Source organism: Pseudopipra pipra, chromosome 17 (assembly GCF_036250125.1).
Source record: "Pseudopipra pipra isolate bDixPip1 chromosome 17, bDixPip1.hap1, whole genome shotgun sequence".
NCBI lineage: Eukaryota > Metazoa > Chordata > Aves > Passeriformes > Pipridae > Pseudopipra > Pseudopipra pipra.
The window spans coordinates 7,236,836-7,263,297 of record NC_087565.1 but is presented as its reverse complement, the minus strand read 5'-3'; the positions used below and the strand labels follow the sequence as shown (position 1 = coordinate 7,263,297).

At 40.7% G+C, this 26,462-nt stretch overlaps 1 protein-coding gene and 1 long non-coding RNA gene across 3 annotated transcripts in view; both read left to right on the top strand.

Moving 5' to 3' along the window:
- Positions 1 to 5,158, top strand: part of GNAS (GNAS complex locus) — a 145,445-nt gene extending 140,287 nt beyond the window's left edge. For both annotated transcript variants that reach the window (XM_064674112.1, XM_064674113.1), the window contains exons 7-12: positions 20 to 93; positions 561 to 619; positions 2,248 to 2,368; positions 3,099 to 3,229; positions 3,725 to 3,792; positions 4,703 to 5,158. In XM_064674112.1, the coding sequence (XP_064530182.1) occupies positions 20 to 93; positions 561 to 619; positions 2,248 to 2,368; positions 3,099 to 3,229; positions 3,725 to 3,792; positions 4,703 to 4,849 (600 nt within the window). In that variant the 3' untranslated portion in view covers positions 4,850 to 5,158. The remainder of the gene's footprint in view (positions 1 to 19; positions 94 to 560; positions 620 to 2,247; positions 2,369 to 3,098; positions 3,230 to 3,724; positions 3,793 to 4,702) is intronic.
- An 11,104-nt stretch (positions 5,159 to 16,262) lies between these two features.
- LOC135423637 (uncharacterized) lies at positions 16,263 to 23,256 on the top strand. The gene is made up of 2 exons (XR_010434865.1): positions 16,263 to 22,399; positions 22,446 to 23,256. It is a non-coding gene; the product is annotated as an uncharacterized LOC135423637 (long non-coding RNA).
- The last annotated feature ends 3,206 nt before the right edge of the window (positions 23,257 to 26,462 follow it).

The window sequence follows — 26,462 nt, the reverse complement described above, 5'->3', positions numbered from 1 at the left end:
CTTTCCCTTTATGCTGTAGGATCTTCTCAGATGCAGAGTTTTGACATCAGGAATTTTTGAAACCAAGTTTCAGGTGGATAAAGTAAATTTTCAGTAAGTATCCTTATTTTTCCTTTCTATTTTTGGGGTTTTTTATTTTGTTAATACAACACAGACAAATACCAGGGTAAATTGGAGGAGAGCCTACAGAGTCATTGAGACTTCTGTGTTTCTGAAGTTGATATTTAGCAGAAAGCAAGTATGTTTTGATTTTTTGATTTAGTAGTCTGGCTTGAAAAGGAAAGGCAAATTGGTGTGCAATTTTCTGCTTTTATTTTAAATTGCAAAGAACAAAAGGGTTTAAATCCACTACCTCTGTGTGCCTACGTTGGTGGACTGTTTACCTGTTCAGGTTCTCATCATCCTTGATTCCTTTTAGCTTCTATGACACAGAAGTCCTAAAATTTCTTATCTTTTCTACTTGAGTTCAGGGAGAGAAAACAAAAATAAAGACACAAACAAACAAACAAAAAATCCCAACACAAAATGTGTCCTGACTGGATTTATGTTTTTTTCCCCAGTATGTTTGATGTTGGAGGGCAACGAGATGAACGCCGGAAATGGATCCAGTGTTTCAATGGTAGGATCAGAATTTCTGTTTGCTTTGTAAAACAGTTCTCTGCAAGGTTGTAATGCCCAAGGCTGCATTTTCTCACTCTGGGAAAGCCACCATCTTTTCAATGTAGCTTGATAAGGAGTTACCTCAACAGTTGTATGGGTTGGAATTTTTTTTGACATGTGCACTTCTGTAACTGCATAGAACATCTTCAGGGAGAGGGAGAGGAGTTAAAGTTTGATAACTTAAGCTTGTCCATTTTTTTTGGCTTCCCTCTCTTCATTTAATTAGGTTTTTTTGGTGGTGGCTTAGTGCATTATTTGCCAGCTATGTGAGTATAAATTCCAACTATATTCTGTCTTCCATATGGAGGTTTACATATGTATGTACCTGTGCAAAATACAGAACTACAGAATTGTTATTATATGCATAAAATCAGAATATCATATTCTGGCATATAATTGCAGCCACATGGCTATGTCATGGTGCTTCTTTCCAAATCAGCACTGACCCAGTAATGCAGAGTGAGACTGTAGGGAGGATCTGTCTGGTTAGACCTGGTGTCACATATGGTGAGATCTGGAGTCTCTCAACACCAGTGTCCCCATCAGTTTAGTTCAGGTGACAGTGTTTTGAACTCCCACACAGTTGAAATTAGGTAGTTTTGTGTCTGGCCTGAAGTGTGACAGGTACCTTCACTGCAGCTGTTTTTTACTCTGTATCTCTGTTTAGATGTGAAACCTTTCTCCACATGTTTCCTGGAAGCTAGAGGTGGTGGATTTTTTTTCTCCTTCGTTGTTTGGACAAAATATTGATGAAATTATCCATCTTTTTGTAGAAAAGTTACATTGAGATCTTACAGAACAAATAAAGTAGAATGCAACTTGGAATTCATGGTATATTGCTGCAGTTACTATCAGAGTATCACCTGAACACTGTGTGTATGTGTGGAACTACTGTGCACTATTTTCTCCTGTGCTATTAATAACAGATTTGTTTGGGTTTTACCTCTGCTCCTTCCTCTTCCTGTTACCTCATGGTCTGACTCATCTCTTCTGCTGCTGATGCCTGAGGTAGATGAGCCTGGAAGTCAGTCACTGTGAAGAGTCTGGAGCAGCACAGCCACACAGAAACACAGAGATGGGATTCTGTGATCCTGGGAATACCTCCCAGGAAAGAGAGGGACCTTCAAGTATAGCACACTACAGGGGACTGGAGCAATTACCCATGAATTCAACTGTCATTATTACTGTTCACACAGATCACCAGTGCTGTTTGTCCTGAGGTCTTCCCCCAAGGGCCTCCCTGTCCTTTCCTGAAAGCTCTGAGTTGTTCCTGATTTTCTTTACGCATTTTAAATCTTCTTGAAATTCTCCTCTTGGATTTCTTCAGTTTGTCTCTCTTGCTTCAGTTCCTTCCTTTTCTACATTTTCTGTCATTCTTTCAGCTTCTCTTCTGGGACCTGCCTTGCCTGCCTTTCATGGTCTCTTCACTTTCTTTTTTGATTTGTGGTACTTAGAAAGCTGCCAGCAGCAGCATCCCAGCCTGTCCTCCACATGGAGCTGGAAGTCTGGCAGCTTCTTATAGAACTTTGGGATTCCTGGATGTTTCTCCTGAAGTTTGGTATTAACCAAGGATATTTCTTGGTTTAGATGTGACTGCTATCATATTTGTGGTGGCGAGCAGTAGCTACAACATGGTTATACGAGAGGACAATCAGACCAATCGGCTCCAAGAAGCACTAAACCTCTTCAAGAGTATCTGGAACAACAGGTCTGTGAATTGAAGTTTTTGTTGCTCATATCACTTAAATTGCTGATCCTGCCCTGCACTACAGTCACAACTTGTGTCTGGGCCTGGCTGGGACAGGGTTCGTTTTCTCCGTAACAGTTCATACGGTGCCGTGGTTTAGATTTTACCCAAACAGTGCTGATAACATACTGATCTTGTAGCTGTTGCTGAGCAGTGTTTGCAGAACATCAAGACTTTCCCTGTTCCTCACTCTGCCCCTGCCGTGAATCCATTGGTGGGGTATGCAGTAGTTTGGGAGGGGACACAAGTGGGCAGACCCAAACTGACTGTAGGGATGATCCATACTATGTTAGTAAGAGGCAAAAGAGGGGATTTGGGGAGGTTAGCCAGCTTGCTGGGATTGGTCTGCCCACAGGAGGAGGGGAGTGATTGCCTTTGCATCACTTGCTTTGTTTTCTCCTCTCTTCCACTTACCTTTCACTTGTTAAACAGTCATTCCTTATGGCTGAAGTAATTAAAGCAGTGACAGAGCAGTGCCCTGAGCAGTGGATGTGCTCCCCTGGGTGATGGGTTTGGATCAGCAGCACAAACCAACCTCAGGGGGTGCACCCCTGGAATTACACCCTCAGGATTCAGGTTTAAAAGTAACCTTTTAAAATTATCTCAGTGTGCTGCATTCTTGTCTCCAGCCCTGGGCTCAGTTTCTGTCTGATCCAGGCTGTGCCTTCTCAAGTGTTCCCATTTTCCACAGGTGGCTACGGACCATTTCAGTAATCCTTTTCCTGAATAAACAAGATTTGCTAGCAGAGAAAGTTTTGGCAGGGAAATCTAAAATTGAAGACTACTTTCCAGAATTTGCTCGCTACACTACACCAGATGATGGTAAGATTTTTAAGTTTTATTTACAATTTATCATTTCTTTGTTAATCACGTTATGTAATGTTTCTGGTAGTTTCAGCTAAGACTTGATGTAAACTTCATTGTCTTTCAGCCAAACTTTAATATTAACTTTTAGGTACTAATAACAAGAGAATCCTGCCTTCTACACATTTAATATATTAATAATTTCATCTTGACAGATGTGACTTTGGTGTTGACCACAGTCTGACATTTTGGCACTGATGTGTCCTTTGGATTCCCCCTAATTCTACCTGTGGTCATTTCTCTTACCTGCCAAATGACAAATATGTAATATTCCTTTGTTCTCCTGAAATCTTGCTGTTTTAAACAATGTTATGGTTTGTCTTATCTCACAGTCAGTTTTGCCAAGTATATTTCTATCAAACATGAGCAGAAAACAGAACAAGTTTAAGATTTTTTGGTGCTATTACCAGAAAACATCTGTTTTAATAAGATACTTATTTTATTGTTAATCAGCAACACCAGAGCCTGGTGAGGATCCCAGAGTTACAAGGGCCAAGTATTTTATTAGAGACGAGTTTCTTGTAAGTATTTCCTTTCTTTTGATATTTCTTACCTGATTCTCCTCAAACCTAAACTCTTGTGCACCTTCTGCTATTGCAAAATGCTGTCACTTCTTGTGTTGTTTATATTTAACATCCACACTGCATAAAACAGTTATGTTGAAGAGCTTTACTGCTGTTTCTCAGCTGCTATTTGGATATTTGCTTGTTGACACAGTACCTAATTAAATAGCAAAAGAATGGGTGAGAATTAAGAAACCTCAAATAGAATCAAGATTGAAATCCTGCTCATTAAAATGGGGCCAGATTTTTCTTCCATGCATTATTTCCAAAGATAGAGACTAATCAAAAGATGCATCATCTGTCAAATATTAATGTTCTTTTCATATTATCTTTCCCTTTACTGGCTAGCTGAAGCTATAATAGACATTATGGGGGTTTTTTTAAATATTGTTACAATCACTTATAATGGTGAGCCTGGCAATCAAATTGTGGACTCATTTTAAAATGGAGCAAAATAAAATATTGAGAGAGGTTTTCTGTAAGTGTAAAGCAGAGATAAAATTACCTTGTATAGGGAGGCAAAATCCTACTTTCCTCATGGCTGAATGGACTAGGAGTTGTGTTGCCAAATTCACCAGAGCTGTGTATAAATAATGGCACTTTTTTGAGCTCTCATTCCACTCTGGAATTCCCCAGTTTGCAGTGACCTTCTCACCGTGTGATTTCACTCATTTTAAATTTCATGGTTTAGGTGAGAGGGTGAAAAGTTGTGGGTGTTTCACCACTTAGTCCCACCCTGTGAAGACACAACTCCCACAGAGGCGTCTTCGCCTCCGCTCGGCCGCGTTTTGAGAACGTGGTGGGGGGAGTTGCCCAGTCAGTTTTATTTTAACCCGTTTATTTGAAATCTCTCTCTTACTTTCCACAGAGAATCAGCACAGCAAGTGGAGATGGAAGGCACTACTGCTACCCTCACTTCACGTGTGCCGTGGACACAGAGAACATCCGGAGGGTTTTCAATGACTGTCGGGACATTATTCAGCGCATGCACCTTCGCCAATACGAGTTGTTGTGATGGAGAGCACTTTTTTCTGTGTTTTGGACTCCTTATTCCTTATTAAAACAAAAAAAAAAAAAGAAAAAAAACACCCTTGCCCACATAGGGTGGAAGAGAACTGTTTGAATCTCCCATTGATTTGCACCCCTCAACTTTTTCTCCTTGCTGGACAATAGCAGCACTTCTAAGCTTGCTTCTGTACCCCTCGGACAGTTTGAGATGGCCCCTAACACTTAAGAAAGGCCATTTCCATGAGGATTCCCTAACACTGTTATTAACAAAAAAAAGAAAAAAAAAAAAAAAGAAATAAAAACTAATTAATTAAAAGCCCTGAATGTGGAGCACCTGAAAGAATTGGGAATGAAAAAAACAAATTAAAAGATAAAACAAAAATTGGGGGAGAGAAAAACCTTAGGTAATTTAGCACTGTTGTGGGCATAATCCTATAACCCGTGATCTCCACTTTGTATCACTCACTGCATCCGAGTAACGAAGGTGCCAAGTCACAGACCAAGTTTGAAGACAGACCCTTGAGTTTGGTTCTCTGACTGTAAATGTGGCTTTGGGCGGAAATACTGACAATTCTCCAACAGACCTAGACAGTGCAAAAACCAACTGCTACCTTTCAGAAGGGTATTTTTAAAACCAGTCTTGGTGGTCTAAAGACAACCATGGACGTTTATGAATCGAACTGCGTTATGGCCTGTGATTGCAGAGAGAGTTTAACCACACACTGTTTTCAGTTTGTCCACTGATGATCCCGTCTGCTCTAAAAATCATTATCTGGACTGTAGTTGATGCCAATTTTATGCCCCAAAACAAGGCGCGGAGAGACTGCTCAGAGACAGAATTTCAGTCTATAAGCAGGAGGTATTTATTTCACGGCCGGGGAGCAGCCAGGTCGCCCTGGACAAACTGCTCCAACTCGAGAAACACACAATCCAACTTTTATACACGTTTTGCCAAGCAATTACATCATATATTATGAATATTCATTACATTGCAACATCTACTTTTAATATTCATAACAGGTGGAGTTGAGGCGGAGTTAGAGGCGTGGTCCTTAATTTGGGGAGAACTTCGGTGGGAGTTCCGGTCTTCCTTCATCATGAACCTCGTGTCCTTTTCATCATCATCCTCCTAAACTTTTGAACCTTCCCTAATTTGGGTAGCTTCCTTATGAATTTGGCAGAGAGTTTCGGTATTTGGCACCAATACCTAATTTCTTGGCATGTCCCTCTCTTTATCTCTTTGGTTTCCTCCCCATATGTCTCTTTTTGTGTGTACTAGCATTTTCTGTTCATGTTTATGTTCTTCTGTGTCAGCGCGACCTGTACCTCAGTGAATTTATTGCCTCCGCTTTCTAAATGCTGAATTCTATGTGCCTTGCTAAAGCTTGCTTTTACATTTTGTGCTTAACTCTTTATATTGCTTAAATTCGCTTTTCAGGTGTTACCTGGCTTCATTTCCCCCCTTTTCTTAGAACTTACGAATTCCTTCGTCAAGTTCTAATCCTAAAGGGCGCTGATATGCTTTTATCATTGCCCAGATCATTTGGGTTCTCTTGACCATGGACCTTAACTTACACCACAGGCATATGTTCATGAGGGTTAACAAGAGCATGCCTATAGCTATAATCAATATGGGGTGTACTAGGTAGTGAAAGACTTGAGTTGCTGTTGGAGAGTACCCTGTGAAAATGTCCCACCAGTGATGTTGACCTACTTGTGCAACTTTCGTCAAAATATTCTTTATACCTTCTGAATTATGCTCTACTTGCCACACCATGCGTTGGGTCGTTTGATTCACCTTTCGAGCTAACTTTCTTACTTCAGGATGCATAAGCATTTCTTTGAGAAGCTTAGTATCCATGCCTATCTGTAGTTTGGGTACTTCATGATACAAAGTGTACTCAGCCTCGATTAACTGCTGTGTGGTTATGGGTGCAGTATAGCTAAAGTCACAACCTACAATTTTGGTGAAGTTACATATACAAAAGTTAGTATCATTAGTCACTTCAAGACAATTATCTATTACTACATCAACACAAGGGGTTCTAATACAAGCGCATCCATTTCCTATATAGAATACTTGTGATCGGGTTCTATTGTGCGGAAGCATTTCAAAAGTGCATATACTGTCTTCAGCATCTAAGCATAAGTCTTCAGCTTCTACTATGGCATTTTCGCAAATATAACCTAATTGTCCTTTAGGAATACATGCTTCTGTGCTAATTGATTGCCACTTATTCTTAGTGTTGTCATAGTTTGCCCAGACATTATGATCTACAGGTCTGACAATGACATCTTGATGTATAGTTCCTAATGTTAGAATGGGGAAGATAGCTCTCTCTTCTGCAGCGCTGATGGTGAGGACATAGGCCTCAACATGTTCTTGTTGTGGATCATAGGTAAAATTAACTAATTGCCACCAAGCCTGGTGGTCTATTTCAAATCGTGTAGTGGAGCTATCTCTTAATATCGTTTCTCTTATTTCTTGAGGTAGTATACCTGACATCCCTTCTCTCAATATTCCTGCCGCTACTGACTGTATCCATTGTTGTGTTTGAACGCACTGGATAGCAAGTGCAACTTCTTTGCTAATATCTCCAGCGTAATCAGCAACCTTGACAAAATCTTCAGCGGTGTGGTCAGCTATTAGAGCCATCAATTTAACTACTAAGGATTGTGTTTCTGCTAAAGTTAGCATAGATGAGCTTAAAGGTACTTTAAGCTTACCTAGATTGGAAGTGACGGTACTCAACTTATTTAGTATTACCTCTTGGTCTATGGTGTTCATTATACCAAACCCTGTGCCAATCCATCCACTTATATCTCTTTGTGTTCGTTTGTGAAGTGACCTAGTCGCTAACCAGGCATTCCAGCCTTTGAGACTTTGCTTTACGAACGGCTGGCAATCTTCTTGTAAGTGTGTAATGTCTGTTTGAATGTTCATCTGTACCTTCTTTAGAGAATATGTAGGATTTAGTAGTAACTTCAACTCGTTTGACTGTCTTATTACTTGAGGTCCTATCAAAGTGAAATTATGTATTCTTCTACATTCTACTTGTGGAGTGATTTCACGAGATGGGTCTTTAGCTAGTGAAATTCTTTTTCTAACGGTGTCAACACCTGGAGGGTTTCCTTCCCTATTACAGGTGAATGTCACTGAATGATTTAACTCGAATAGAATTTCACATTGTGCTCTGCCTCCTTCAAAACTATCCCACTGACATGAGATTGGTCCTGGCCGTTGAATCCAAACAATGGGCTGACCTTTTTTATTTGGCTATAAGTGATTAAATCCTGTTTAGATTCATCTGGCCAGAATTTAATCATCAGTGTTAGTTTATCTGTTTTTCCTATTAGTCCCTCAACTTCTCGACACCCTATTTGAAATTGGTCCCCCTTTTGTGCTATGAGATAACCTGGGTCCGGCGTGTAAGGTTGCTTGTTATGTAAAATATAAATCTCCATTTCTGGGAAATCACCTTCGAAAGGTAATTCTATGTAAGCATTAGACCACGGTCCTTCAGAAGTAGAGTTTTGGGATAAAACTATACTTATCAAAAGTCCAACGGTCCAGGTCGAAGTAATTTGGAAGGACGTCGGCTTCATGACGTGGAGTTTTCTTGCTTATCTTCTGGAGCTTTCTTGACTCGAGAGTAGTAAATCCATGTAGGTCGCTCCTTGATCCTAACCGCGGTGAAGGTGGTCAGCAGCACTTGGAAAGGTCCCTCCCACTTTTCTTGTAGGGGTTTTCCTAAAAGATTCTTAACATACACCCAATCACCGGGGTTAAATGGATGCAATTTACAGTCAGGTTGCTTGGGCTGGTGTTCTACTACTACTGCAGCATTTTTATCAAAATGTTTTCCTACAGCAATTACATAATCATATATATATTGATTGCCTATTTGGTCTACAACATCACTATTTACAACTTGCATAGCATAAGGTCTACCGTACAGAATTTCAAACGGGCTCAACTTTTCTTTTGATCGAGGTTTGACCCTCAATCTAATCAGAGCAATAGGCAGAGCTTGGTACCATTGTAAATTAGTTTCTTGACATATTTTAGCAATTTGTTGTTTGATGAGATGATTCATCTTTTCTACTTGCCCACTAGCTTGTGGCCTGTAGGGCGTATGTAATTGCCATTTAATCTGCAATGCTTTGCTTATTGCTCTCACAACTTTTGCACAGAAATGTGTACCTCTGTCTGAGGATATACTCCTTGGTATTCCAAATCGTGGTATAATTTCGTTTAACAAAACTTTAGTTACCTCCCTCTCCTTGTTTGTTCTGCAGGGAAATGCTTCAGGCCACCCAGAAAATGTATCAGTTAGTACCAATAGGTACCTATACCCCCCCTTTTCTTGGGAGTTCAGAGAAATCAATCTGCCATACTTCACCTGGGAATTTACCTCGATTTATTGCTCCCTGATGTATCTTGGTCCCTGTATTTGGGTTATTCTTCAGGCATCGTTCGCATTGGGTTGTAACTTGTTTTACAGTAGTGAATAATTTTGGCCCTGCTATTCTAGTTTGCAAATACTGGTAAAGCGGGTCTAAACTCCAATGTGTTTTCTCATGTTCTGTTTTCACAAATTGCCACATTAACTTCTCTGGTATTATTAATTGTCCTGTTTCTAATTGACCCCATCCATTATCTAATAATTTGCCCTTGTTCTTTTGAATCCATCTATGATCTGAGTCCTGATAATCTGGTTGGAAGTCGGTATTTAGCTCTTCTGGTATTAGAGCTGTTACAACCACTTCCTTGGTTCTTGCAGCAGCTAATTTAGCTTCTGCATCAGCTTTCCTATTTCCTATCTCTGGAACAGTGTTACCTTTTAGGTGTCCTTTGCAATGCATTATGGCCACTTGTGCTGGGAGTTGGACTGCTTCTAACAATCGTAGAATTTCTTCTGCGTGTTTGACTGTTTTCCCTTGGGCGGTTAGCAGTCCCCTTTCTTTCCAAATTGCTCCATGAGCATGTACGACGGAGAAGGCATACTTAGAGTCTGTCCAAATATTAATTCGTATGCCTTCTGCTAATTCCAGAGCTCGGGTAAGAGCTATTAATTCTGCCTTTTGGGCTGAGGTCCCTGCAGGTAAAGGATTTGATTCGATTACCTCTTCCGTTGTGGTTACTGCATAGCCTGCCATTCTTACTCCTTGCTTCACGAAGCTGCTGCCGTCCGAGAACCAGTTGTCTGCATCTTCAAATGGCTCTTCTTTGAGATCCGGGCGACTGGAGTAGACTGCTTCGATGGTTTCTAGGCAGTCATGCTCTATTGGTTCTGCTGACATTCTTCCTTCTAGAAATGAGGCTGGATTCACAATGTTAGTTACTTGAATGGTTACGTCATCTGATTCAGCTAGGATTGCTTGGTACTTTAGGAATCTGGAAGGTGACAACCAATGGCCACCTTTCTGTTCTAGTACAGCAGACACAGTGTGGGACACTAGCACAATCATTTTCTGGCCCATCGTGAGTTTTCTGGCCTCTTCTATATTTATGATTACTGCGGCCACCGCTTTCAAACAGCTGGGCCATCCTTTGCTTACTTCATCCAGCTGTTTGGAGAAATAGGCCACAGCTCTTTTTGTGTGGTCCCAACTGTTGCGCCAAGACTCCTAAAGCCATCCCTTGCCGTTCATGAGAGAACAGCCAGAATGGTTTTGTTACATCAGGGAGGCCCAAAGCCGGGGCTCTCATGAGTTCTTGTTTCAGTCTCTTAAAAGCTCCCTCTGCTTCGGGAGTCCAAACTAGGATACTCTTAGCTTCCTTTAATAAATCATACAATGGCTTGGCGAGTACCCCATATTGGTAGATCCATAAGCGACACCAACCTGTCATTCCCAGAAAGGCTCGTAGATCTCTCACCGTTTCTGGTCTGGGCATCTGGCAAATGGCTTCTTTCCTCGCTGTTCCTAGGGATCGTTGTCCTCTGGAGATCTCATATCCCAGGTATACTACCTTTTCTTGCACCAGTTGCGCTTTCTGTTGAGAGACTCGATATCCATTTAGTCCCAAGAAATTTAACAAAGAAATAGTCCATTTAACACACTCTTCTTCTGATTCAGTTGCTATCAGCAGATCAGCTACGTATTGCAGAAGAGTACCATCCCCCTGTGGCTTTTCCCATTGTTCCAATTCTCTGGCTAATTGATTCCCAAAGATTGTTGGACTGTTTTTGTAGCCTTGAGGTAACACTGTCCAGGTTAATTGGGTCTTTGTTGAATTTTATTACGGCTTCCAAATTTTCCAATAAATCTCTACCCAGTAGAGGTTTTGGAAAATTTGGTAAGTACAGAAACTGATGGATCCCCATTTGTTTTCCAATTTTGTATTTAATAGGTTTTGGGAAATAAGCTTTTTCTGGTTGGCCTGTTGCTCCCACAACTTGTACAAATTCATCGCTCTCGGGTACCAACTCTTGATTTAAAACCGAAAATGTTGCCCCTGTGTCTATCAGAAAATCCAATTCTTTTTCACCTTCCTCTAGCTCCATTTTAACCAGTGGGTCTGCTAGGGAACGACTCACTGGTCCCCTTCAGTCACTGCTCCGTTGTGCAACAGCAGTGTTTGCAAGCCTTTCTCCGAGCTGGGGGCAGTCTCGTCTCCAATGGCCTAACTGAAAGCAATTGGAACATTGATCCGGTCCTACTCTGATGGGTTGGGGTCTGAATCCTCCCCTCCCTCTCATAGGGTAACCACGACCTCTACCCCTGGCACTTGTGTCTTGGAATTTTGTATTTTGGGCTGCCACTGCTACTGCTACGATCCGAGCAACTCTTTTATCTTCCCTCTTTTTCTCTTCTTTTTCTCTGTTGTTGTATACTTCCCAGGCCTCATTCATCAATGTCTCTAGATCTTTATTTGCTGGATGTTTAAGTTTTTGTAGTTTCTTTCTAATATCTGAAGTGCACTGCCCCATTACTAGCCCTAGCAGTTGTTGTCTCCCTTCTTCCGATGCTGGGTCTAAGGGTGTGTATTGTCTCATGGCAGTCCTAAGTCTATCTAGAAATTCTGAGGGACTTTCATCCTTTCCCTGTCTAACATCATACAAAGCTGCCCAGTTAATGGCTTTAGGTATTGCTTTCCGCAGACCTAATGCTATTAGCTTCCTATATTGCACCAGTTTCCCATAAGAATCGGGGTCGTTTGGATCCCACTCCGGATCCCTACTTGGAAATACAACTTCTAACTCTTCAGGCAATACGGCGGCACTATCTCTTCCTGTTTTCAATACTAGCTCTTTTTCCGTTTCTGTTAATTCTGACAGCATTACTTCTATATCACTCCAGTCGATATCTAGGTTCCTTGCAATCAACTCGAACCTCTTAGCCACCCCTTCTGGATTTTTCCTAAAATTCCGGGCTTCTTCTCTCCAGCTGTTCAAATCACTCGTTGTAAACGGCATCTTTACTTTTACTCGTCCCTGCTCTCCTGCGATAGGCATTATCTGTCGGAGGGGAGCTACTGTATAACTTCTCTCGATTCTTTCTTTTGCTTCCTTTCGAGCTATAGACCTGGTGTAGTGTGGGTGGCTAGTTCCTTCTCCAGGGTCGTCTTCTTCTTGGGTTCTAGTGTCTATTCTATTCTTTCTCTTTTCTTTTCTTTTCCCTCGTCTCGGTTCTTCATCCTCACTTCCTGTTCCTTCCCAGTCATCTTCTCCCAACCTTCTGGCATGGTTCACACAGTCTAGCCGCCTCTCTTTCTGGGTTTGGAGGAGACGCTGTCGACGCTCAGCTTGTCCGGGGCTGCTCTCTCCGTCTTCTTCTGTCCCTCTGGTATCTCTCTTATCATCTATTTGAATCACTATGTTTAACTTTTGGGTGTTGTCTTCCTTTTCCCCTTGAATTATAATGCCACTACATCCTACCTTGGGGGAATCGCCCCTTTTTTCGTTACCTCTTAGCCTTGGTGGGCTACTTTCATTCTCATGACTAGCATCTCTTGGTGTACTACTTTCCACTCTGTAGATACTGTCTTCTTTTCTCGGTGTACTGGTATCCCTATTCCTGCTGTCCTTTGGTTTCGATGCGCCACCCTCTTCTCCATAATCTTCTGGTCTCGTGGGGCTACTCTTCTCTTTATCGCTCTCCTCTCTGTAACTTTCGGATCCCTGTGGACTACTCAGTCCCTGCGAGCTGCTTTCTCCTTGGGGACTCTCCGATTTTGATGGGCTACTTTCTTCCCAGCTGTCTTTTGATTTTTGAGGACTAGATCCGGTCCTAGATCTTCCTAGCTCTAGTGAAATATCCCCTAATAGGCTAGTGTCTCCTTCACCTTCTCTCTGCTTTGGTCGTGGTATCCCGTATCCTGGAGCATATGGTTGGTACTCCCATAAACTTATTCTACTTTCTTCTTCACTGTCCCTTCTTTTTAATTTAAGACACTGTTGTCCGATACTACAAGCATCACAACAACGTCCCTTTGGTTTCAAATTTTTCTTATCCTTTTCCAAAGCTAAAACCAAGGGGTCCTGCGGTGCAACATTTACTCCGCATTCTCTCTGCCACTCAGGCTTATTCCTGAGCGTGAAAAACATGTCGCAATACATCACTTCATCCCACTTGCCCAGTCGACGGAGGAACAACATAAGTTGTAAAATAGTGTTGTAATTTGTTGTCCCTTCAGGTGGCCATTTCTCATCATCATCTAGTTTATACAGAGGCCACCATTGCGTGCAGTACTTTAAGAGTGTTTTCTTGCTTATGTTTCCTCCTGGGGCTCCCCCTAGATCTCTCCAATGCTTTAGGATACACCCCAGGGGGGTTTTCATATTTATGTCCTTACTTTGCTGGCTTCCCATTATTATCGTAGGGCCTGGTGATGTAGTGATGGATAAGGTTTGTGAGGGGTAGGGGCTTACCAGACAAACTTATAGGGTGCTCTTCCAGATTTTTCTACTATCTGTGCGTCAGTAATATACCAGCTAATCTGGGGATCGTGTTCCCAAACGGGTATCCAACCAAGGAACTCTTCCAATACTAGAGGATCGTATCCCAACCTCCCACTCTCCTTTTCTATTTTTCTTATGAATTCCTTTACGTGATATTCTATTATGTCAAGCAATTCTTGTCTCTGAATTCGTGCTTCTATGTCCAATCGGGCTAGGCTTCCACCAATGTGTTCACACTGTGTAGCTTTCGGTATGTCAGTAAATTCTACTTTAAATCGCAATACTTTCCTTATCCTATTCCACCGTCTTAGAGTATTTCTGATTCTGCCCCAATACTTCATGTACGCAATCTCCAATCGCTTCGTCCGTTTCTGGCCTGGCTCCTCGCGGAGAACAGGAACCGCAGAGCGGGACTCCCACTCGCCCCGCAGCAGAGCCGCGTCTCAATCACACTCACATTCACACTTGCACACTTGATATAGGAGAACTTTCCTACCTTCTGGTTTCTATCTGAGCAATCTGCGTTACCGAGCAAGGTCGCGAGATGGCGCCGCAGACCGAGAGATATGGCTTTGCTGTCGGCTGTCCGATTTATGTTACCACAAACTCACAGGATGTTGCTGCAAACTATAAAACACACTTCTTACAGAAAATGCAACCAAGATGTTACAAATACCTGTCTATGAGTGTGGCAACAATAAAATCTCACCCACTTAGTTTCTGCCAAATCTTGATTTGACCAACAGCGTATACAGTAGAAGGTAAGGGTACGATTGAGCGCTATTTCTTGTGTTCCTCTTGGACCCAGAATATATTTACCACAATTGTTACACAAAGCTCTAACATACAGTGAACAATAACAGAAAGGACAGATTTTAATCCTAGGATTTATACGTGCCGGCAAGAGCTTATTCACTTTTATAGAACTGAGATTGCAATCATTTCCCATATAGAGTTAAAAAGACGTCTTAAGAACTATACCATATATGAAAAACACAACATCTAATTTTTTTACAACAGACAAACAAACTGCTGCAAGCAATGAAATCGTAAATGAGACTCTCTCTCAGTATCTAAACAGCTTATTTTAGTTTCGTTTTACTCGTTGACAAAAACCAGAACATTTAGCAAGAGAAACCGCATTCCAAGAATTCTTTGCTAGTACAAGGAGCTTTCTGGGTCCTAAAGCTCCTCGAAACTCTCAAACAGCCTCGGAAGAATTAAAAATGGTTAATTTTCTGAATCGAGCACAGTTTCCAATGCATTACCAGACAATATCTTACACAAAACAAACAAACAAACAAAGAATGATCAGGGTAAATTAGAGCAAGAACATTTGCAAACAAGACACAGAAACATAAAGGGTGAACACAGCATTACAAAGAAAAGACAATTTTACACTGCAGTGCCGGGACTCTAACCCGTTTAGGGACTCTAACCCTTTCTTGGCAGGACTCTAACCTGCTCTCTGTTTACACTGCAGTGCCGGGACTCTAACCCGTTTAGGGACTCTAACCCTTTCTTGGCAGGACTCTAACCTGCAACTTTCAATACCTGGGACTCTAACCCAGCTTTAGGGCTAATGCTGAGGCGTCCCCCAGCTCCCTTTTGGGCGATAGCGTCCTATCCCCACCAACTTAATTACCTTCTTTTATAAACTGCAGTTCAAAACATAAATACCTCTTAATTTGAAGCAGGAGGTTCTTGTCCACCGTTGCGCAGATCCAAGGGGTCTGGGAGACTCTGCCGACAAAAATTCAGTCGGGGGGCCCTGAGAGCGTCCCGGCCCCTTGGGTCCTGGCTCAGGAAGACCCCCGCTCCTGCCTGGCTCGCCAAATTGATGCCAATTTTATGCCCCAAAACAAGGCGCGGAGAGACTGCTCAGAGACAGAATTTCAGTCTATAAGCAGGAGGTATTTATTTCACGGCCGGGGAGCAGCCAGGTCGCCCTGGACAAACTGCTCCAACTCGAGAAACACACAATCCAACTTTTATACACGTTTTGCCAAGCAATTACATCATATATTATGAATATTCATTACATTGCAACATCTACTTTTAATATTCATAACAGGTGGAGTTGAGGCGGAGTTAGAGGCGTGGTCCTTAATTTGGGGAGAACTTCGGTGGGAGTTCCGGTCTTCCTTCATCATGAACCTCGTGTCCTTTTCATCATCATCCTCCTAAACTTTTGAACCTTCCCTAATTTGGGTAGCTTCCTTATGAATTTGGCAGAGAGTTTCGGTATTTGGCACCAATACCTAATTTCTTGGCATGTCCCTCTCTTTATCTCTTTGGTTTCCTCCCCATATGTCTCTTTTTGTGTGTACTAGCATTTTCTGTTCATGTTTATGTTCTTCTGTGTCAGCGCGACCTGTACCTCAGTGAATTTATTGCCTCCGCTTTCTAAATGCTGAATTCTATGTGCCTTGCTAAAGCTTGCTTTTACATTTTGTGCTTAACTCTTTATATTGCTTAAATTCGCTTTTCAGGTGTTACCTGGCTTCATAGTCCTCACAGTCTTTCCCTTCTTTTTCTTCTTCCCTCCCCTCATTTTTTATTTTACTGCTGGATTATTATTCTTGTACAGACTGTAAAATGTATTATTTTGTACAACTTTATTGAAAATAACTTGTAGAAGATCTTTGTGCCTTGATTATGGCTGTACCTGTACAATGAGCTAAGATGTAAGTATGTTTGATTGCGCTGTACAGCTTTGTCAACCCTATCTGCAGCATTAGCTCAAGGTAGGGAAAATTTATCTGTAGTTTAGTTTTTCTGGTTTATAAAAGAAGGAAAAATACTGTTTAGTAAAAAAAAAAAAAAGGAAAAAAAAGAAAAAAAAAAGAAAAAAGTACAAATTGTGCAAACTTAACCACTTTAAAAGTGAGGTCTTCAACAAGTGACCAGATGTTGCAGCATCGTGCTTTTTAATTTTTAGCTTTAATTCATTTAAATCTCTATCCAAATGCAAAACATGGCTTGTTTCTACATAAACCAAATTTTGCTACAAATTATAAATGTTAGTCTTTGGTCATTCATAGTCCTTTTTTTTTTTTTTTTTGGTAAAAGACAAAAACCAGAACAATAACAAGACACGTAGGGCATCGTGTAGGTCTGGTGACCATCTCTAGACTGGGCCAAATACCCACCAACCTCGGCTTGCGCTGCGTGGGCAACGACTCCCAGAATGACAAGGTGTGCACTGCCCTTGGATTTGGCCACTGAATCCCAGTTTCAAACGACATTTTTATTTCTCTTTTAATAAAGAGATACTTTAGAACCTTTTTTTTTTTTTTTTGGTTTTATATTAACTATATAAGTAGCTTAAAGTGAAGATGTGTGGATTTTTTTCTTAAACTTGAATAATTTATGCAAATTATATGCTTAGAACAACATGTGGTACAGTAAAAAAGAAAAAAGAGCAAAAATCACTGTAGCAATAAGAGAGCATGTAATTTTAGTAACTACTACACTGCTTTATATTTTATACCTAGGTGTTTTATGTCTCTGTGAGTGTGTTACTTTTTCATGTGTCTAAACCTACGTGTACAATTTGTACAGAGTCAGAAATTACAGCTGTAATAACACATCTAGAACAGTGTTAGCCTATATTACTCAAACACCCCTCTTCCCTTTTCATTTACACCCCTAAACCGATCTGGATCTTACTGCAGTGACTTTAAAAGGAAAAGAAAAGAAACAAAAAACAAACACCAAAATACTTGCCTCTTTGCCTTTCACACTAGCTTCCCTCCACCCAAGAGACCGTGTTAGCTTTCTTTTTTTGGGAAGAGATCCAGTTTAAATTAAAATGAGGGTGTGGTCAGTGATGTGCAGCTAGATTTGCTTCAGGTATCGGATGCCTTTTCAATACTGAGAACTGCAACCGTTCAGAATTGTGAGTTTTCATTTGCTTTTGTGGCTAAAGTCTTAAATTAAAATTAATCACCTTGTCCATCTTCCTTAGGGAGCAGGGACATGATGGAGTTACTGTCCCATCTCAACTCAAAATTACTTGTGATCTTCCAGAAGACACCGAATTGTCTAAAAATTAGAGCTGCGGTTGTTACTTGCCTTTTCAGAATGATCTTTCCTGTTCACAGGTTTAGACAGTTGCCACCTGAACTTTGTAGAACTGTAGGAGAACATGACTGAAAATAGGCCCTTCCAATTCAGAATGTATCCAGTGCCTGTAGGTTAAGGGCTGGCTTTTCCACTGGGGAAAAATGGGACACATGTAGTGGAAAGGAAACTCGTTGTGAGCCTTAATTTTAGTTACAGGAGCCAAAATCTTTATTTCAGTGCCAACCCTTATGTTTTTAAGCCTAGGAGGAGTTGGTGTGAACACCAAATTCATAAATGGAGAAAACCTGTAGTGGTGTGAGGAATGTAATCTCTTGTCTGAGAGAAACAAAGCACCTCCATTAAAAAAAATAAAATAAGCTTCTTTCTCTGATAATGAGGATACATAATAACAATGAGCTATATATATAAGACAGCAACAGTTTAAGAAACCTAAAGCTTTATATGAACAGAAATGTTTAGGGGATGCTTTTTTTTTTTTCTTAAGTGAGGAAAAAGGCAATTGTTTTGAATATGGTTGAGTTGCACAAGTACAGAGTGTGTGTGTGTCTTAATGTCTCAGTATTGCCTTTGTTAGTCTCTTTATTAGTCCATGCAGTTTGGTGGCCTGGTAAATGCAAGTCTTATTTTTAACAGCTTTCTTTTTCTTTTTTTTCTTTTTTTTTTTTTTTTAAATACAAAACCATAAAGCTTTAATGCTTGCTATTTAATAAGTAACTGTGTTTTCTTCTGTCTTTAATTTAGTGGCCATAATTTGCAGTTAATTGAACCATTCCAACCTAATGCTTACCCATATTTCCTAGTTTTGTTTTATTTATTTATTTGAACTTCTTGTTTTCATGATTGAGGACTGTCACTTCTGTCTCATTCATCTGTTTGGAAACTTCTGACCTTACAGCCAAAACTTAACTCATTCTACTCAGTATTCATCGTGATGCTGAAGTGTAAGATACCTGCAAATGTAAACACTACCACTTTTATTAATAAAAGCAAATACAGTGTTTTTAGGGCACATTTGCATCACTATAGTTGAGGTTGTGTCAGTATTTCCATTGTAAACCTATGGAGGGTCTCTACCTTGGCACTAAATTGCCCTAAGCTGAATCTTTGCCATACAAGGCTTCTGCTCAAGCATGATTTGGTGGGTTGGTTTTTAAACAGTTTCCAACACAAACTCTTGTTTCTGTTTTAAGTTATACAACTGTTTTGTTGGATGGGGGTTGGTTTAAAAAGAAAACAACAAAAAAACCCAACAAGCAAACCTGGTTCAAGATTGTTTTTGGCACTTCTGTAACTCAGAAATGGTTTTGATTTTAAAACAACCTTCGGCAAGCCAGTAACCTACAATATGGTCTGATCACTTTGGGTATTTTGTAAAAATAATAATAAATTGTAGAGATGTTGTGGTTTCAAAATCAGCTACTGTGCATTTGCAGTAACTTATTTCAACCCAAGAACTTTTAGTAATTTTTTCCATCAGAATGTACATTCAGTGTGATGCAGGAGAGTAGTGATAAATCCTGAAGGTTTTTTTCTTTTTTAGTAATGTGGAGAGGCAAAGCCACTACAGACTAAAAAAGGATTCAGCTGCCTCTGAAAGCATCAAAAACTGCTCTCTTAAAGGCTGAAAGTGGAGCTGTGTAAGTTGTTAGGAGCAGACTTTGATGCAAAAGCAGAGGAAGGCATCCTGGATCAGCTGTCAGACAGGAGCCCTGAGGGCTTATCTTCATTTATCTAAAAACTATTTTGAATTGTGGCATTGAGGATAGGATTGAACTGAGGGTATGTCCTTAACTCCAAAGAAAGGGAAGCTATCTGCTTCACTGTGCTGCAAGGAATTGAAATCTGCAGGATGATTTTGTTTTACCAGTAAATCTATGCACAGAAATATTAATGTTCATCACTTCAGAGTCTGAGCACCTTGTCATCCGTCGTGGCACGGTATTCCTGTTGATGGTGTAGGATGTTTTGTATTATTTATCCTATTTTCCAATGTCAAAAATTATGTACCAGTAAAAACAAAAGACAAATACAGGAGATTGACCCCAGGTCTGGAGGCAGAGCCCGTGACTGAGTGCCAGTCCAGTGCCTTAGTGACAATACTGTTGGTTATTGGTGCTATACAAATGTCTAAAAGAGTGATAAAGTTCTTATAAGTTATAAAATTCCATAAATTACTCAGGAAGAGAGTAAGTTCTCTTCTTTCCCCAACTGTATGTAATATGCTGTTTGTGTTCCTAACAATGCTGGCACTCATGAGACCTCTTCCATGGAAGTAGATGATAAAATTCCTACTAACTGTGATATTGGATCAGGGCCATAGATTACCATCAGTGGAAATCTCACAGTAGCAGGTCCTCATCCCTAAAATACATGTTGAGTTTCTGTAACAGGAAAAATATTTACAAGCAAACATCTGTTTGCAGTCCAAACCCAAGAGTGTACCCTTCTTCCTCAGCTTGGTATCTCTGAAAACTCATCCATTGGGAAAAAAATCTTGCTGTTCTCTGACAAACTTCAAAGCTTCTTTGTAAACAAAATAAGCTACAAAGGGGATTTCTGAAGCTCTGCTGATGAAAACCTTACACTGAAATATCTCTCTTCTGACTGACAAGACAAAATTCCAAGAGAGAACCAGTTTTAATCTTGGTCATAACCAGTTGGTTTCAATCCTGGGAGTGGATGGTGTCAGTTGTGGGTAAATTGCTTCAAAGTATTTTGCTGTAGTGCAGAGATTGCTAAAATGTCAGCCACGAGCACTGGCTTTGCAATTAATTGTTTTCAACCCTGTTTCTCGTCTTATTAAAAGTTTAAACTGCTTTTTTTCCTGGCTGCTTTCAGTGTACTGAGCTGAGCAAAATGGGTGCAGTTTAAAGCACAAGTGTTACCTGGGAGGAGGTGGGGAGGCAAACTAATCCCTCACTGCATAAAACAAAAAGATAATAAGGTCTTTTTTTTTTTCTGACTTCTGTATCCTATAACCTTAGCCTGGTTGTGTGGAAAAAATAGGGAGTTCCCTAGGGTAACAATAGCACATGCTCATTGATACCTCTGCAACATGGAGAACTGACCAAATATGTAATATATAATTTTTTAAAAAAAAAACAACAAAACTAGAATTTACAGATTTTCCTGGTTTTTTCACTTAGGAAGTCTGCCTCAAAAATCTTTATTGACAGGACAAAATAAAACCTTTAAATATGGTCCCAAACAGAGAGAATGATAAGGTTTTGAGGGAGAAGATTATGACATTAGGGGATTTTATGTAACAACATGCTTTCTAAGGCTGGGCTACTGGTAGACAAATGTAAGCAAATTCAAAATTAAAATATGAATGTATCTCTTCAATTTACCCAGTTGTTTTATTAAATGAGTTGGCTAATTTATTCTTTTAATATAGTACTGCTCAAGTTTGGAGAAAGACAAGCTTAGGACAGAGTAAATTTGGGAATTCTCTCAATTCTGTTGTTCTGTTATGCAAACTAATGTTTTTTAGGCTGTGAATTTTATGTGAATTATTAATAGTGAAGTGTAGTGTTTCTATCTGTAGTTTCTTGGTATTTGATATGACTTTGGAATTGTATCATTCTTGCAACTAAAATGGCAGAGATCAGGCAGAGGAAGGAGCTGCTGTGTAAGGGGTAGGAATTGCCACATCAGGCTTTGGAGGGGGGCCCATTCCAGTTCTTTTTTGCTACATTGTCAGTTTTCTGTTGGCAGGATCAGAAGAGCTTCCATAAGAAGACAAATTAGGGGTTGGGTGATAGAACCAACATGTCTGTGTGAGACCTCGAAGTATTAATGGAAGGTATTTCAAACTTGCTTTAGGGTAGAGCCCCCGGGGCAGTGTCTGTCCTGAGGGGGGAGTGTGATGGGTGATATGGATGGAGCTCAGGATTTTTAATCTCTGTTCTCTTATGATTTGAAGGCACGACATCCAAAATGAAGTAGCATATTTCATGCCAGTTTTGGTGCTAACCTTGAGTTCTGTTTCTCACAGGGCAAAACTCTGCTGGGCTACAGAGGCTCGTCTGTGTAAGACAGTCTGGAAGCCCAGAGCTGCCACAAGCAACAGCTCTTGGGAACCTGTTTGGGATTTAAAACTGGGGAGTTTACAGCCAGTTGTTCTGTCCTACAGCATGGCCCAAAACCTGCTGCCTTTAAATTCAGCTGCTTTCTCCTGTCCTCACCCCCCTTCCTCTTACAGTGATGTGGTTGAGAAGAGAATAGAGCAGTTATGAAAGAAAGTTCTGAAACAACCTCAGCCAAAGTTTAAAGGAGATGGGGAAGGCTAAACAGTCCTCCTAAATCCATCCCGTTGGACACTGAAAAATAGATTTAAGGGGGAAATCCTTCATTCCCCAGGTGAGTGATCCAGTTTGGGATCCTTACACAAATTTTGCAGGTCAGAGAATGTATCTCTCCGAAAGGCCAGGATATCTCCAATTAAGGAACTGCAAAAAAAGCACTTGGTGCATCCATTGTAGAGCTGGGACAGTTCACTGAAGGGTGAGTTTAATGATCAGTTTTCAAATCAGCTGGAACTTGCTTTGAGGCAAGAAAATGTTTCCGCTATAGGCTCATCTTGGAAAGTACTTGGGGTGTTGTGAGGCTCTGCTTTTAAGCAATTCTCAGTTTATAAATATAATTCCAACTTTTAAGTTGATGTTTGAAGGAGACCAGAATTGACATCAAGTCAGCAACCTCAGACCCACCTTGTTTTGTCTCTCAGTGCTGCTGTTACCTGGTGAAGTGTCACGTGCTCAATGTCTGGAACAACACTGTTCTGTAACTGTGAATCTCCAGGTACAAACAAAAATGCTTCATCTTGAGGTTCTGCTTGAGAAGGAAGAAGTCTTTAGCCAAAACTCATTAGCCTAATGATGCTGCTGTAATTTCCTACCCCATTTGAAAGTTATAACCTCACCTCTAGTTGAATGTATTGGCTGCTTTGTAAAGGGCTAATGATTACAAAATACAAATTTATGCTAAAAGAATTTGTAGAGGGCAGGGAGCAGAGGGAATGACAGAGAATGCCAGGGTGGATATTTAAAAAAAAAAAACATGAATAAAAGGCAAACAGTTTTTGTTGGAAATCGGCTCTTCTGTTTGGGATTTTTCTTTTATTCCAGGAAGGAACCAAATGAAGTTGGATGATCAGCTGTATTACATTCAGCCCTTTAGGTAGCAAATCTTGAGGTATAGTTGTTAAATAATCTGCTCAAAAATCAACAAATTTTGATAGTTGGGTGGAATTGAAACTTGAGCATTTGATACTTGGTTTATTCTTCTGGATTTTGTTAGGGGGTTTTGGGGTGTTTTGTTTGTTTGTTTGGGGAGGTTTTTGTTTTGGGTTGGGTTTTGGTTGGTTAGTTGGTTGGTTTTTTGTGGTTTTTTTTTTTAAAGGTAAAAGAAAAAATAAGGTAGTTTTCCATATTCCTCTAGATCTGGCTCTTCACACACATTCACTTTCCAGAATGCCTTTACTGCTTCCTCAAAACATGCAGAGACACCAAGAGTGCCCTTCATGGGGTATTTTTTGGACTCAAAATTTTATCTCTGTCTCAAAATTTATCTCAAGATTTGCTCTCTGCCTCATCACTGCTTAATGAAAATCTCATTGGATGGGAATTGGGACTCAAGAATATTTTACACACAAAATTTACTCAAATAATGCATTTAGGAGAAAATTTATTCCATTGATTTGCAGAATAATAAAATCTTGCAGGGGCATTCAGGTAAATTTAAGTGCTTTTATTTATGAACATCTCACTGAAACTTTGTAAAACACAAATCCATATGGGAGAACACACTTAAACCCAAGAAGACAACCTTGTTTCCATTCAAAGTTGTAAAAGTTTAGTTTGCAAAATCAACTTCTGGTACATTTAATGTTTCATCACAGTGTAAGTGATACCTTGAAACTGTTGGGTTTGATCTGATTTTACCTCTTGTTTATGGATGTGAAGTGGGGCAAGCTTGGATATTGCAATGCTGCAAAGGGCTATTCAGCAAATGTCTGGCTGTTACAGATCCCTAGTTTTCTCCTCGAGGAAAGTTGAAAGTAAATGCTTTGAGTATTGTTTGTTCTTTATATATCAAAAAAAAAATAATAAATCTTTTTCTGTTACTGCAATCAAAATAAAGAGAGATAAATATATAAAGACAAAAAACTTCCGGTTTTAAGATTCAGGGACTGAAATTACTGGTATCAATAATGTGTAATACCAGTGTGTCTCTTACAGGCAGTTGGTTCCCAACTAAGTGGGAAGTTTTGTAGCATTTTACCATCAAAGTCTTACAAGTCCAATTGTTGTCACTACACAAAAATTTTACCTGCTCTGACAATGCTTTTTCCTGAGGTTCAGATGTACAATTTTAGGCCATGAGCTCTGGGCACAATGAAATTCCTCAGACTGCAGATCCAAATATCCTACCCAGGAGATGCACAGCAAATTCCAGTCATGGGACGGAAGCCTCTCCTACCTGTAGAAAAATATCTGTCATAGAAACTGTATTTAGTTGAGCCTTCTGTAAAGAATTAACATCTCCTCCTAAGCCTCAGGAAGTATCAGCCTTGTGGTATTCCCATCCATTTTCATTGGAATGTTAGTTAAGTTCTAGCCTTGCTTTTTCTCCAGTTTTAAGTTTTTTGAACCTTCTGTTAAGATACTGTAACAATTACCCTGAAATCACCTTCAGAGAACATCCTACACCTAATTACACATTTTATAACATCATTACAAGCTAAAAAAAAAAAAAAAAAAAAAAAGAGCTGATGAAGCCCAGGAGGTATATAGATGTTTCCTATGAGACTCCCAGAAAATAATTTTTCTTTCTTGTTTTAGGATAGATTAAACTGGGATTTTTCTTAGGAGCTCTGACTGGTTAATCACACTGTCTGTTCCGAGTCCACTGTTATTTCCTCATGTCTACGGGATGGAAATTGCCCACTAACCAAATGGAGATGAGCCAACAACTTTTTCTCAAGGATATTTCCATTGGCTTCCAGCCTCAGCCTGTCACCTCACTCCCAGTTTGTTCCTCATAAAAAATGCCCAGTGATTCCACAGGCATTGAAATGTCCCTCACTGTCTCCCTGACTGCAGTGTCTGGCACAGGTAGGGAATGTGTCTGTTGTGCCTCTGCTTCAATCCGTGCTTTTTATTCTGGGAAAGTCTCTTTTCCTTTCTGTCGGCAGAGCAAAAAGAACATTATCCCGGGCTCACACCAGTGTTGAAGCAGTGTTTCAGGAAGGGCTGGTTCACCACTGTAGGGCAGCACACGACAGCACAACTCGCTCTGTGCTGCAGTTCGGATGCTGCTGCGCATTTTCTACACTGAAATCTGAAGGGCAGTAAATCCTTTGATCAGCACAGACACTTGAACAAGGACCATGGCTGGTGAAGATCCTACAACAACTTATTTCTGAGCAAGGTTTTTTTTGGCCTTTCCTACCGAGCAATCTCATGGGCTGCATGGAAGACAATGTAATTCCTTTTTACTAGTTTTCAGTTAGAAACTGAATGAGAATAAAGGACCATTTAAATGATTAATCAGCAATGCTCTTGGCTGCCCTCCAAATCCCAGAACACACCCTCACCCTCCCCTTTCTCCCAGTTAAGCTCTTATACAACTGAAGAACAGGAGTGGATCTGAAGAGAGACAAAGGGACTCTGTTTCTCTCACATGGTCTCAGTAATGCCCATCTCCTGCCTGAGGCCACATTCTGTGATCAGTTTTCATTTTAGACTTAGCCCATCTTCATCTGTCTGTAATTCCTAGTCCTAGTTTATTAACTCTTTTTTTTTTTTTTTTTTTTTTAGATCAAAGGCTTCAGGATTTTGTCTCAGACTGAAAGTAATGCCCAAACACTTCAAATGCAATGAGAAAAGGCAGAAATGTTACTTAATGTTATTCTCTGGCAAGTTTTGGATAATCAGAGCTACACCCATGCTGGGCCTCAAATTTTATCATTAAAACCTGGTCCTAAAGATCTTACCACTTTTATTCCTCAAAGTTATCCTTCCTTTTTTCCCCCCCTTACTTGTCAGTTTTCCAATTCTACCATAAATTGCATTATTTCTATCAACTTGCTGTTGTTCACCATCCTTTTCAAAGTGTGAGGGAGGGAACTGCTGTTACCCAGCTGCAGCCAGGACAGCACATCCCATGGACAACACATCCCATGGAACAGCACATCCCGTGGAGAACACATCCCATGGAGCTGCACATCCCATGGTACTGCACATCCTATGGAGCTGCACATCCCATGGAGCTGCACATCCCATGGTACTGCACATCCTATGGAGCTGCACATCCCACGGACAACACATCCCATGGAACAGCACATCCCATGGAGAACACATCCCATGGAGCTGCACATCCCATGGAGCTGCACATCCCATTTTCCCCTCTTCCCTTGCAATTTCCGTCCGATTGTCGCTGCGCTGGGAGGCTCTGGGAGGTCTGGCAGGGCAGGGCAGGGCAGGGCACGGTTCCTTTCCCCCCCCCGACGTTGCCCCCCCCCGACTGTGCCGTGTCCCGCCCGTCTCCCAGCAGGCCGTGCCCGGGACGAGCCCCTGTCCCGAGGGTGTCCGGGCTCTCCCTCCGCCCATCCCGGGCTCT